Source organism: Phalacrocorax carbo, chromosome 3 (assembly GCF_963921805.1).
Source record: "Phalacrocorax carbo chromosome 3, bPhaCar2.1, whole genome shotgun sequence".
Classification (NCBI taxonomy): domain Eukaryota; kingdom Metazoa; phylum Chordata; class Aves; order Suliformes; family Phalacrocoracidae; genus Phalacrocorax; species Phalacrocorax carbo.
The window spans coordinates 102,835,511-102,848,459 of NC_087515.1; the positions used below are offsets into that span (position 1 = coordinate 102,835,511).

The 12,949-nt window shown below is 38.2% G+C and overlaps 1 protein-coding gene across 1 annotated transcript in view; it reads right to left on the minus strand.

Annotated features, from left to right (window-relative positions):
- Positions 1 to 2,411: 2,411 nt before the first annotated feature.
- The window catches only part of LRRC1 (leucine rich repeat containing 1), a 73,994-nt gene continuing 63,456 nt past the window's right edge, over positions 2,412 to 12,949 (minus strand). The window contains exons 11-14 of the mRNA XM_064447902.1: positions 8,321 to 8,436; positions 7,249 to 7,421; positions 5,556 to 5,692; positions 2,412 to 3,655 (exon numbers count right to left, since the gene is read on the minus strand). Coding sequence (XP_064303972.1) covers positions 3,497 to 3,655; positions 5,556 to 5,692; positions 7,249 to 7,421; positions 8,321 to 8,436 — 585 coding nt within the window. The 3' untranslated portion in view covers positions 2,412 to 3,496. The remainder of the gene's footprint in view (positions 3,656 to 5,555; positions 5,693 to 7,248; positions 7,422 to 8,320; positions 8,437 to 12,949) is intronic.

The window sequence follows — 12,949 nt, forward strand, 5'->3', positions numbered from 1 at the left end:
TCACATTTTTCATTAAGCTGGTTGAATACTGATCACATTCCTGACTTTGGAATGAAAGAGGAAGGCACTGTCCTTCTGAAAATGTCACAATTGGTACAGGAGGAAGGGAGCACCCAAAACATTTCCTGATAGCCAAGACCACTCTGCTTTTCTCATCTTCTTTGACAGCAACCTAAGCACAGAAACAGATTTCTGTGTTTGATAGAAATTGAAGATGGGAAACACTCTTACCAAGCCAATTGGAAAACTGAAGTAATTTTTTTTGCAGGAGTTAAGGCAAAGAACAGCAGTGAATTCTCCATTAACAGAAGGTCTAGACATTTCTGATAATTAGTATGCTCCAGTCTCAGTGGGAGGTAGACATTTACAGTCAGACAGACTAGGTTCAACTGATATACTAAAAAATACACTAAAAAAAAAAATCAAATACCTGGTGTCATTACTCTCATCTCAAAAGCTGAATTTGTGAGCAGCAAGTAGTGAAATCTGTTAAGTAGCTAATCAGCTAAAAACAGTTCACCCAGCACTACTAAAGCACTACTATTAGACAAGAAGCAGGCTGATCAGCTTGTCCTGGACACAAACAAGTCATTTGCTGGAAAGGACGGCAGCATACAAGTTTCCAGCACTCGCTTTCCCACAATACGATGATTATCAAAAATATGGCATGTAAGCCAGAAAAATAATCTTGACACATAAATTATATGGAAGCTGTGGAAAAAGCCTGGAGCAACACACAGGGGATGGAAAAATCTGTTGCTACACTGACTACACTAACAATGGTAGCAAGAGAGTGATTTTTTGGTTGGGGTTTGTGTTTTTTTTTTTCCCTACTCTTGTTAAGACCATGGAATTGTGACTTTCAATAAAGAGAACTTGCATGCAGTAACTGACATGTTAATATTAAATCTGCTCTACCACTATAGTTAATTGCTTTTCCTTGGTTACCTATTTAGCTAATAAAGCAGTGTGCAAACTTTGTAGTGTTTCCTTCCTTGCGTTAGACCTAACCCCAAAAGACTTACAAATGAGCTGAAAAAGTAGAACAAGTTTAAAGAGAAAAAACACCCCAAAATTATGTTTACAAAATTATATTCACTGCTCAGGCTTCTCAAAGCATCAGCAAGAGAAAAGAGCCAAACAGAGACTGAGAACAGAGGGCTCATGCTTTCAAGGACACACACTGCTTCAGCATAACAAATATCATCAGTTTTTTCTGGCTATAAAACACACTTAAAACTACCTGGAACTTTATCGAAACTGTTGGGAGGACAAGTGTACCTAAGCCACTTTATAAAACAGCACACATACGGACCATCTGAGAAATCGGATGCTAAAAACAAAACAAACCACAGCCTCCAAATGAAAAACTATGATCACAGAGCAGAGTCTTGCTGCCTTTGGCTTTGGTCTGTCTTTTTTAGGAACTCTTTTTCAACTCAAATGGGTTTGCTGAAGTTTACTTGGGCTCTGGATGCAGAGTTTCCTACATTTTTTAAATTTTGTTGTGTCAATACCAGTAAGTACTCTAAAAACAGAGTTCTGCCCAAGGTTGGAGTCAGCCGTACCAAACCCTACTTTTCTTTCTGGTTTTATTTTAATAGCAGCTTACCAAGAACAACCGGCAGAACTTTGCCTTGGGGAGAATGAAATTGCGCTACCCATGAACTAACCTAACACCTATCAACCTGCAGCAGCTCCTGCAAAGAGACCATGCCTTGAAGCTTAAATGAGGAATCTCTGGGATGAGAAGAAATCATAAAAATTGATGTATTTTGCCAGGTTAGATTTGAATATTTGCAGATGGCTTGCAATACCTACTTGTTCAATATCAAAAAGGAAGTGCTGCCTTCTGTAAAAGCTTCAAATCAAAAGGTTAAATTACAAAATTTATCCAATACTGCAGTTACGAATTTTAACACAGAAGTTATTACGGCTTCCCTGATCTCCTCCTTTCCCATCTTCTCCCAGAAACCCTCATACAACCAATGCTTACTGGAAGAAACGTTCAGCAGAAGAAGGGATGTGGTTAGTCAAACATGAAGTGTAGGGTTCTACATTTTGTTGAAATTTGGGTTCACTGCATCAGCCCACACTAAACATGTCAAATCTTTGCTCTGAACTCAGACTGCTCAAGTCCCTGCACTAAACAAGGTAGTGGTCTGTTAGTTCACGGCGCAAAGAGTACCCAGAGACACCAAAATCAATCTGTATCAGCCTTTTGCAAAATTATTTACTGAATTGAACTCAGTTAATACTTACCTTTATAAACAAACCAGAACCCACAGATTTATTAAGACCTTGAAATCAGCATTGGACCACTGGAAGTGTAACACAGTAACAATGATAGTAAATTCCAGTATTAATTCATACATGCTTTAATTGCTATTTTAATGATACAATAAATCTACTGAAGCTTTTAAAGAGTTTTTTTATTATGGCTTTATATATTTATATAAAACCACCAAAGCACTTCAAAGAATCATGCTTTCTTGTGTAATACATAAAACTAGTTTCATACTGTGCTTCTGAAAGACTATCGTGCTGTTCTTCAAGTTATTTTACAGATGGCACATTTAAAAACAAAACAAAACCAAAAAAAAAAAAAGGAAGCAGGAATTTCTAGTGACTGCAATGCAACACATCATCCAAAACAAGATGTTTCATTACAACTAAGTTAAAGTGTGAGTGCATCATGTAATAAACAATAGCAGTTTGGTCATTTTAATCTTAATTCTGTTTACAACAAAACTAACATTTGTGCTTCACGACCTAAAATCCCATGATATAAACATAAGTTCTCTGCTGTAAAAATCCCAACAAATTACTGTCTGGAAAGAAAAACATATCTAAAACAGGAGACCAAGTCTAAGTCTACTCACTTTCCTCAAGAATTTCTATATTTAAGACTAATATGACATACAAGACACAATAAGGCACAATGGGTGGTACAAATGAATGAATACACTTGTCCATGAAACTTGTCTCTTCCACAAATACTAAAATATGTACCGCTCAAGATAAATTTTCTCTTAAAAATGAAATACATAATTTTGTTATGAAAGTCCTATACAAAAATTTAAAATTTACACCATCTGAGCTGCCAAAAAAATAAAAAAGTGTATCAATTTCCACAAAACTATATTCCTCACCAGCACATCCAGCCACTGGGAAAAAGACATCCCAGCACTCTGGAAAAGAAAAACATTATTTCCCCTGTGTTTAAGACAAAAATATTGTATTCTGCATACAGTAGTGTATTATACTTTTAAAAGCCTAGCACTATTAAAATTAAAATATTGATTTGGAAATTATTGGTTCACTGCCTGGATGAAATAAGGCACTTTCTTCCAGTGGGCAGCACTTTTCACATATATGGAGATGATGAATCAGGTTCTGGTTAAAAACAAAAAGGGGCTCAGTGAGGTCCCAGAAGACGACAGGAACATTTCAACAGCAGGGGAAGACACAGGAGGTAAAACCTGGAGATGAAACTCTACACAGAAGTGGTCACTCTGTCAATGGCATTATTGACCTCGTTTTTGTTTGAATCCAGTCCTTTAGCAGCATTCATATCATTCCGTAAATTCTCCACTGTCTTTTTCATGTTCTTTAATTCTCCAGGGTGTGGAGTGGCTCGCCTTAGAAGTGTTCTCTAAAAATAAACAGTGCAATAAGTGGTTTTGCCTTCATCTCTATGAAAAACAACATACACTTTCAAGGCTTTAGCATTCACATACCAAATATTAGGTATCAATTTTTTTCCCCCTTTTCCTTTTCAAACTACGATGCTCTATGCTGAAGATTATTTTCATAGCTGCTTGTTTATGAAGACAGTGAAAGAGGTTTTAAGAACTGTCTAGGAGCAATTTTTTTCCTCTCTTGACCTACTAATCTGAAAGCCACTCAAGTGAAGTACAATTACAAGTTATGAAGTGAAGATTCTTTCATAAATATAATTGGGATATTATTTTTTTTTTGTTTTCCAAAAAAAAACCATCCAAGTGATTTAAGATCACATTTCTAACAAAAAACATTCAGCTGGTTTTGAAAGAATCCCACAAGAGCTCCTTACAGTGTCAAATACATGTTTGTGTGGAGCTCCGTATGCCTTCCAGCCCCACCACACAGTTTGTTCTCTGGTCAACTGAGAACTAATATCTTGAAAGGAAGAAGAGGGAACATTTCTCTCCTATCTCAGACACAAGAACTTCTAACATCATTGTGCTGAAACCTTTACAAGGGAAACAAAATTTACAAAAACCCAGCTAGCATCCAGATTAGAGACCAAGAGAACACCAGGAATAATTGCACAAATATGTATCAGTATAATACATATACACATGCAATTACTTTTCATTGGTATACATGTAAACTGTGTGATTACAGTTGAACTGATGACCCATAAATGGATGAACTGGTCAAGAGTGCTTTGGAAATCTGCCCTTCCTCCTGCCCAGCAGGTTCATAAACTTCTTTCTTCCCTAAAAAGGTTCTTGCCCAAGTCAGGCTGTAATACCATGACTGAAAGCAGTTATTATTAACACCTGAGCCCTCGTTATTGTATGGATGTTCTCAGGTTGGCACTGTTGTTAAAAAGCATCATTCTGAACTCCCTTATCAGCCAGTCTACAAACCACACTTGTCAGAGACATTTAGTTTCTGCTGCTTTGAATTAAGCAACCACCTTACTTGAAAACTTAAATGTTCATTTCCCTACTAACTAAGAATTGTTATAGTCACTTTTTAAAGTAAGACCATGTTTCTAGTGTGCTACAATCCAGAGAGCCCCCTGAAGTATCTCAAGCTAAGTTCTAATGAGGACCACCAGCAAGTTTTTAGAGCATCAGAGAAGCATGCTGAAAATCTGATTGAAGCAGTCTTGATCTCTACAAAGAGTTTTAATTGTTAATGGAAGTTAGTAAAGCTAAAGATCACATTGCATTTTGATCTTCAGGACATGCAGAGCCCAACTTGATGGAGAGGTCTTATAAGTACAGTGACAGATGTTCCCACAACCTTAAGTGGGAAACTAATGAGGAACATTCCTGCTGTTTATGGACACTATGGCTGTTTCAATGCAAATGGTGAAGGAAAAAAAAAAAGGGGGGGGGGGGGGGGGGGGAGAGGGAGGAGACTGAAAATAGAAATTAGAGAGACAAACAATGGCAAACTTAATGGAGGCACATGCCAGAGTGCTGGATTCCTAAATTAGACCCTATATACTTTCAGGCAGCAAAGCTTCATGATGCAGAGAAAGATCCTATCTTGTTTCTGGAAAGAAAACGTCCTGAGGAGACACAAGAAAACAAAGCAAAACAAAGACTGCCCTGCATCAGAACATAAAAGTTATATTCAAAGCAGAAAAAAAAGGCATTTTAACTCAATATGAAAAGTTTCAGCAGTCAACATGAACAGTTTCTGCTACAAACGTACGCAACAAGCATGCAGTAGCAGCTGAAATATTTATTTACAGCAAGAGAGCTCAGATACTTTTTACACTTCTGCATTGAAGTCACAGTGTCTGCAGGTATCCAAAGGCTTGGAAAACATACCATTTCATTATCCTCTTCATCTTTTTCATCTTCTAAGAAGCGAATTGCACTGACTCTATTCACTGCCCGCTCGTTCCATGTTTCATCTGACATTTCATTTACCAAACTCTCCAGTGCACCACATCGTGGTAGGTTATCTGTTAGAACAGGAAAGTGGAACAAAAGATTCACAGCAAGTCTGAAACATCAGAATGCTATATTGTTAATAACTGCAACATTCACTCATCCAAGATTTACAATTGGCTATTTCCATTTATTTTTTTTTTTTACAGAAAACAGAACTTGCATTAATTTTCTGTTATCAACTACACACAATAGTTTCTGTATAAATGAGTAATTTCTGTACTTGGACTGTTTCAGGTTTGTTGCAGTTTTAGACTACTGATTATATATTTTAATGTGCTTGCTACCACACATGCTTTTCTTCTGGATGACGGCTGCCGTCTGACATTAGCCAGTTCCCTAAGTGGCACTCCATAACACAGGATCATTGCTTTTACTGACCTCATCCTTTTAGCATTGCTAGGCATCATACCCAACAATCTTAATTCCAAGCCTTCTATCTTTGAAGCTGTGAGACTCATTTGGAGAGGGAGAAATCTAATTTCTAGTAGTGAGGCCTTTAGAGAAAGTCAGTCTACCTCAGTTACTCTTCTTGAGGCAGCTTAACCTTTTCTAAATCTAAAAGCGTTAATTCATTTATTTAAACTCTTAATGCAATTTGTATTCTTAAAATCCAGAAGCTGACACAAAACAGAGCCATTTCTACACTTCTACTGTATTAATGTTTTCTATTTGCTCCAGCTGCATAGTATTGAAAGAACAGAATTAATCTAGGTACGTTTGGGTATCTACAATACAAATATCTACAGCTGAGCTTTTCTCCTCAGGCCCCTTTGTACTCAGTGGAGCAGAATCCACATGTCACCCATAGACAGAAAAGCCTATTCTTGGATGGGATAAATTAGTCTCCAGTGATTAAGTCTCCATCCTAACTAATATTTAAACTTTTGCTGTAAAGATGAATCCCCTTGAATGTTCAGGCATCGCTATGAAAGCTTGAGGACAAAAAACATGAAGACGTTACTGGAGCAGCAACCCAGCCGATAATGCTTCCACCTGACCCAGAGGCAAGTTTCAGCACAAAAGACAGAAGCAACTTATACTGCAAATCTGCACTTGTTGAAGAATATAATGAAGTTACTGTGCAGCATCTTTGCCTGAAAGAAATTGAGCTTGCTAAAAAGTAAAATGTCTACTTCTCATTACTAGCTATATAATTATTTTTCTGATAAAGAGATTATAGTTGGAAAGCCACCAATTTTCACTACATATATACATATCTAAGGTGTATAAGCAACGTACACAAATATGGACACCACTACTTGGCCCACTGGCAAGCCTCAGAATAATGATATGATAAAGTTTTCTTCTTCCAGGTCTGTATGTTATTTGTTGTAGCTGGTGTCACTCTATTTTCAATAACACCTACAGCCATGTTTCTCAAGCCTTCTGAAAACATGTACAATTACTAAAAAAAACAAACCAAAAAAAAGTTTAAAAGTGAAAATTCAACCGGAACTTTGCTCATTAGAGCTTATGCATGTTTTACAAACCTTTATGGAACAGACACCGCAGTAAAAAAAGAGGAAATACTTCTACACATAATGAAAAACTGACTCTAGGCACTTACCTTGGCAACCAGGCTCAGAAGGCATTTGAGGAAGCAACACACATGTTAAAATCTTTTCTCCTGTTTCAGGGTCTGTGTCAGTCTGAAACGTCAGCAAAGGTTGGGACTGGTTATCAGACAACCACAAAGCCTTCAGCTTTAAGGTAGTCAGTGAGAGGGGAAGATACGTCAGCCTAGTTCAAAAAACAAAAGTAAAATAGTCAAGGCAATCTCTAGATTTAATAGATGGTTATGAAGTCAACTCGTAAGTGTATATATGCCTGAGTTGAAATAAACATGATTGAGATTAATGGATCTAACAGAAGGCATTGCAGTAGTGATCAACTTCAACTACTCCATTCTTTTAAAAAGAATCTGCAGCTTAACTTTATGCCATAATTCTCTGTAGCTGTGAATAACAGATAACAATGGTGAGCTTTTTCTACCACAGTAAAGTGCCCCGGAAGGCAGACAGCTGCTTCTGCTGTGGACCCTTACATACACGCAATTGCCAGAACAGAAAAATGTGAGACAATTATATTGCATAAATGAGATGCCATTTCCTTTTCCTCCTCTTCCCCCCGCCCCGATTTAACTTCCTACTAAGCAACTGAACTAATTTGCTGGCTTATGCTTCAATCCACTCCATTTTGCATTCTGATGTCTGAAACATATCAACAAAGATTTATGAGAAGCCGCAAGGCCAAAGTAGCATTATTTGTTACTTGCACTGTATCTCTAAGATAAGACACTCAATATTAGTGTCACTTGACATTAAGGCTGATAGTTTCAGCTGAAGCTCTACCAAATTGCCTAGATTCTCGGTTTTAATTCAGAAATACACACATCCAGGGTTTTTTTAAATCCTATCTTCTCCTCGGGGTCAAAGCAATCCAGAAAATGTACTCATGAGAACACACAATTTATGCTACTTTGGGCCAAGAGGGAAGACTACTCTGACAATTTTGACAGTAATGCTAACACAAAAGTCATAACTTTTTTTGTTACTTCCTTCCTAGAGGTAGTATCTTTTGTTATTAGAAAGAATTAAGTAAATCCAGCAAAAGAATGTGACAATACAAAAATCTCTTACCTGTTCCCAGCAACATCCAGAACATGAAGTTCAGTGGCTTGTGAAATTTCAGAGGGAATTCGAGCTAATCTGTTGTCACGTACAGAAAAGACGTTAAGACTGCAGCACCCCCCAATCTATATTGGAGAAGAGGAAAAAAAAAAAAGTCTGGTTTTGTTGCAGTACAACAGTATAAACAAAGGCATGCAGTACGGGTCACGTAATATGTCATAGCGCATTCAAGTTACAATGCCTGCCAGAGACTTCACCCAGAGGTACAGACTGTAAACAAGTGTTAGCTTAAAAGAAGTCTGACCCGAAGCGAGTCTGTTCCAGCAGTTTCTTGAACAGCTCTATTTGTAAGTAATGTATATATTTACAAATAGGTCAGGTTCTACCTACCTTTCAGAGCCTTCCAAGCCAGGAAGGGATCAGTAACCACATGAATGTCACTTGGTAGACGGCCCTCACAAAAAATACTAGCTTTAACTTTCAACTTTTTCAGGCTCTATGTTTCGCATATTAATTCTTCCTTTCGTCATGGTAACTTTAGATACAAGCAAGTGCAATGGGGCTTTAGGCAAGGCAAAACGCTAAATAAAACAAAAACAACTCCCAACGTTTATTGAGTCTGCAAAGATTAACGAAGAGTTCACAAAAAGCAGACAAATTTACAAGATGCCCTGTTTTATTAGAAGCATCTAATTTCAAGATGATACCCATACAAACTGGCCAATTTAATATAATGTCCTCTCTCTCTACCAATTTATCCAAATGTAAGCACATGCATTCCCAAGCTAATATTTGGGTGTAAAAGATGGGATTTTTCAGTTTTACCCTTAAAATATTTGTATTTTGCATCAAAGGAACATGTTTTCAGAAAAATAAGCCCTCTACATTCAATGATTAAAAAAAATCCCACCACACATTCCACCTTTTTGTTCCAGATGGCAATTACTACTCCTATAAACACTGAGGTTATTAGTTTTAGCAACCTGAAAGCTGCTTCAAGTAACTCTTTGTTCCTATTCATAAAGGGAGCTTACCTTTGTTTGCTTATCAAGCAAAGCTTCAAAAAGCACTGCTGTTTGTTTGCCAGTTCCAAAACTCACCATGAAAAGGGAAAAAAAAATGTTTCTTCTCTTACTCCAAGTATTAGAGGCAAAATATCCCAATGCCTTTTGAAGCTTTCAAATTATGTGGACTTAGAACCTAACTACAGACAGCAAACCTACTGAAAGATCTTAGTTCAAAAATTAGAGGACTTCTATAGTCACGCACATTTAAGAAGGCTCTTCTGTCACAATATAGCCAACACGTCACTACACCTTGGTCAGGAGTTCCCAAATCTGAGCTGAAATTATTTTTATGTTCTAGGTAACTGTCAGTTCTGTCTTTGCAAAATCCACAATTCAGTCCAAACTCAAGTTTGGGAATACAGACAAACACCACAAAAGCTTTTCCATTAGTCAAACTAAATATCATGCCGATTTAACCTACACTATTAACCAAGGAAAAAGCCGCTTTTAAAAAGATGCACCTGTGACTTAGAAAATAAAACAAACAAATGGAGCATTTATACCCCACTCACCTTCCTTTGTATCATAAATACATTTTAATGGAAAGAAAGCAGAGATCAGCTGCTGAAGGTTTCTGATTCACAAGCTATTTACAGTGCAAAGTTACAGCACAACATTCTCTTGGCAAAATAAAATCTGGGATGGTTTTTCTCAAATCACTGCGCTCTAAGATGCAGCTATTTCACAAGAGTTTCAGCTTTCCTGGCCCTGCGTGGACACTAGGAGCAGCAACCTCCAATTTTAGCTTGTGAATCAAAGCCCTTAGGAACCAGTGCTCAAGTCATGAGCAAACATTTCTTAGTACAATAATTCTGCTATTCACTTTAAAGTGTGTACAGATATTTAAAAAATGTGCCTTGACACATTCACAGAATCCAGTGCTTTATAGAAAAAGTACATATACACATTAAGTGTCTAATTGGTGTATCTAACATGAGGAGCTGTGAAAAGCAAGAGATACAATTAGTGAATGTTGATGAGCTGGCAAGTGATGCCCTAACTGTACACAAAAAGTGTTTGCTTTTCCATGAATGAAGTTTGCGTTATTCAGTCTTGGAGCATGGAGATCCAGACAGTTTAGCCAAACAAACAAAGTAAAGCCATGCAGCCCTGATGAGACCAAAACTGCTATACTTTTGACAATGGAAAAATGCAGCAGTGGAACCGGCCGGCCTGAGTCATCATGCATTTAAAGCAGTTTAATGAAAGGTAACAGTAGAACCGTGGACTGAATAATACTTACAGGGTTATCAATTTACCTGACCCATAATTTTCCAAGCGGCTAACAATTAAGAAAATACAAGAGATGTTCAATTTATTTTTCTTTATCCATACTGGACAAGAGCATGCCAACAAACGGAGACAGAACATACATTCTTCTACTGCCAAAGAGGGTTAGAACTCCTAAGTTATTTTAACTTTGCTCTATCCGTCAATAGGCAAGGTTTTGTTTCATTCAGAGGTAGTGAAGACTTTTTTTTTTTTTCAAATAGGGTAGTGTAGGGACATAACAGACAGATACTGATTTTTTTTTTATGAAACTTCTTAGAAAATGTGGGCAGCATCAAACAAGAAGCATCATGTGAGATATCACAGAGAAAAAAGACAAACTGACAGTTAAAAAAAATTGTTGTCATTTCAAAAAAAGATCACACCCATCCAGCAGTACAGAAAGACATCGGGTCCAATGTTTGAAAACCTAAACACAAAGTGGTACCACTGAGACGAAGAGCACACACTAAATGGCATGCTGAAAGGAAAACATCATTGTGACCACCATGAAGTAATACAGTATCAGAACATGGCTGGTTTGGCTGAGAGTCGTTAACTGACAAAGAGCCATGCTTTCCAAGGGCTTGATCACATGCTTACAGACTTTGCCAAACCACCGCATAGGCACCAAGTACACAGTTGAGACCACAAGCCCATTTAACAGTTAAAAACACAGTTCATTTCGAGCACAGACTTCATTTAATGGGGACAAGCATGTGCTTTGTTCTAGGCACATGAGTAACTGTTCCAAAGACTGCAGGCTTAAAGAAGTCCTCACATCCTTCTGTAGTGAGCTAGACATTGGGAAAAGGTCTCAAATGAGTTGTGCACGTCTAAGTCATACTCCTGAGAATTATTCCATTCTAGCAACTTTAAGGGTTATTCACTTGTCTCATCCCACCATCTCCAAAGAACAGTCAGCCCAGATAAAAAAACAAAAACAAAACCTACACATCAGTCAGGCAGAAAATTAGAATTATGAATTCATTATGATCACTATGAAGTGCTAATTCTGAGATCACTGATTTTACAGTACTGTAAAGCCTGAACAAAACTGCTTAGTTTGTTCAGGTGGACTTCCTTCAGAGGATGAGCATCACTAGGACCCCTCTGGTTTCCACACAAAACTCTACCCTTATGGAGGATATTTTTTCCTCTTTTCTTCTGTCTCAGTCTGAGGCTCATCTTTCTAACAGCTTCCTTGTTTTGGAAAAGCAGTAGGACTTGGGCATACATAAAGAGGATGTTCAGTCTGGCTGCTAAAACTCACCTCTACATTCTGATCATGACCAGTGTTCACCACTTCAGCCTCCTGCTTTTTTGACATCCACATACCCACTGCCAATCCATCTTAAACAGTCCTCCAGAACTAAAAATCTCATCACATCACTTCTCTGATAATGTGTCTGATGACTCCTCTTCTTTACTACAGGCAGACTATTGTTTTAACACCTGCATCAGTGGCATATTTTTAATCACACAATTTTACTGCATTTCTCTGTTACAATAACCCGGTGGTTGTTATTTGATTTTTCTTCCTCTTTACACCTTTGCAGCTTTCTGGAGGTAAACCCAAGAACAGTGTACAGATTCATCCCTCTCTTTCCATTTAGATCCCTCCCAAAAACACCCATTTGCTTCCTCTCTTGAGCACAGCCGTCAGTTACAGTCATTCATCACCACAGACCAAATTTCACTGATTACAGTGGCACATCCTCACATTGTTGGTGCTCTAAAGCCAAAACTCAAATTAAAGGTGGGAAACATAGAAGACCTTCAAGTTACGTTAGCTGAATAACACCTTTTGATCTCAGCATCTGTTAACTGCTCAAAAGCTATGAATCAATTCTGCTGTCATTTACCAGTTAGCATCTTTCACATAGGTATAAGCAATTGCATTGGGTTTGCATGGCCAGGTTTTGGTAGTGGGAGGGTTACAGGGGTGGCTTCTGTGAGAAGCTGCTAGAAGCTTCCCCCATATCTGATAGAGCCAGTGCCAGCCAGCTCCAAGAGGGACCCACCACTGGCCAGGGCTGAGCCCATCAGCGATGGTGGCGGCACCTCTGTGACAACATATTTAAGAACAGGTGCGGGGGGGCAGGGGGTGGGAAATGTTGCAACAAATAGCAGTGGAAAGAGGAGTAAGAATATATGAGAGGAATAACCCGCAGACACCAAGGCCAGTGGTGAAGGAGGGGGAGGAGGTGCTGCAGGCACCAGAGCAGAGATTCCCCTGCAGCCCCTGGTGAAGACCATGGTGAGGCAGGCTGTCCCCTGCAGCCCAGGGAGGTTAATGGTG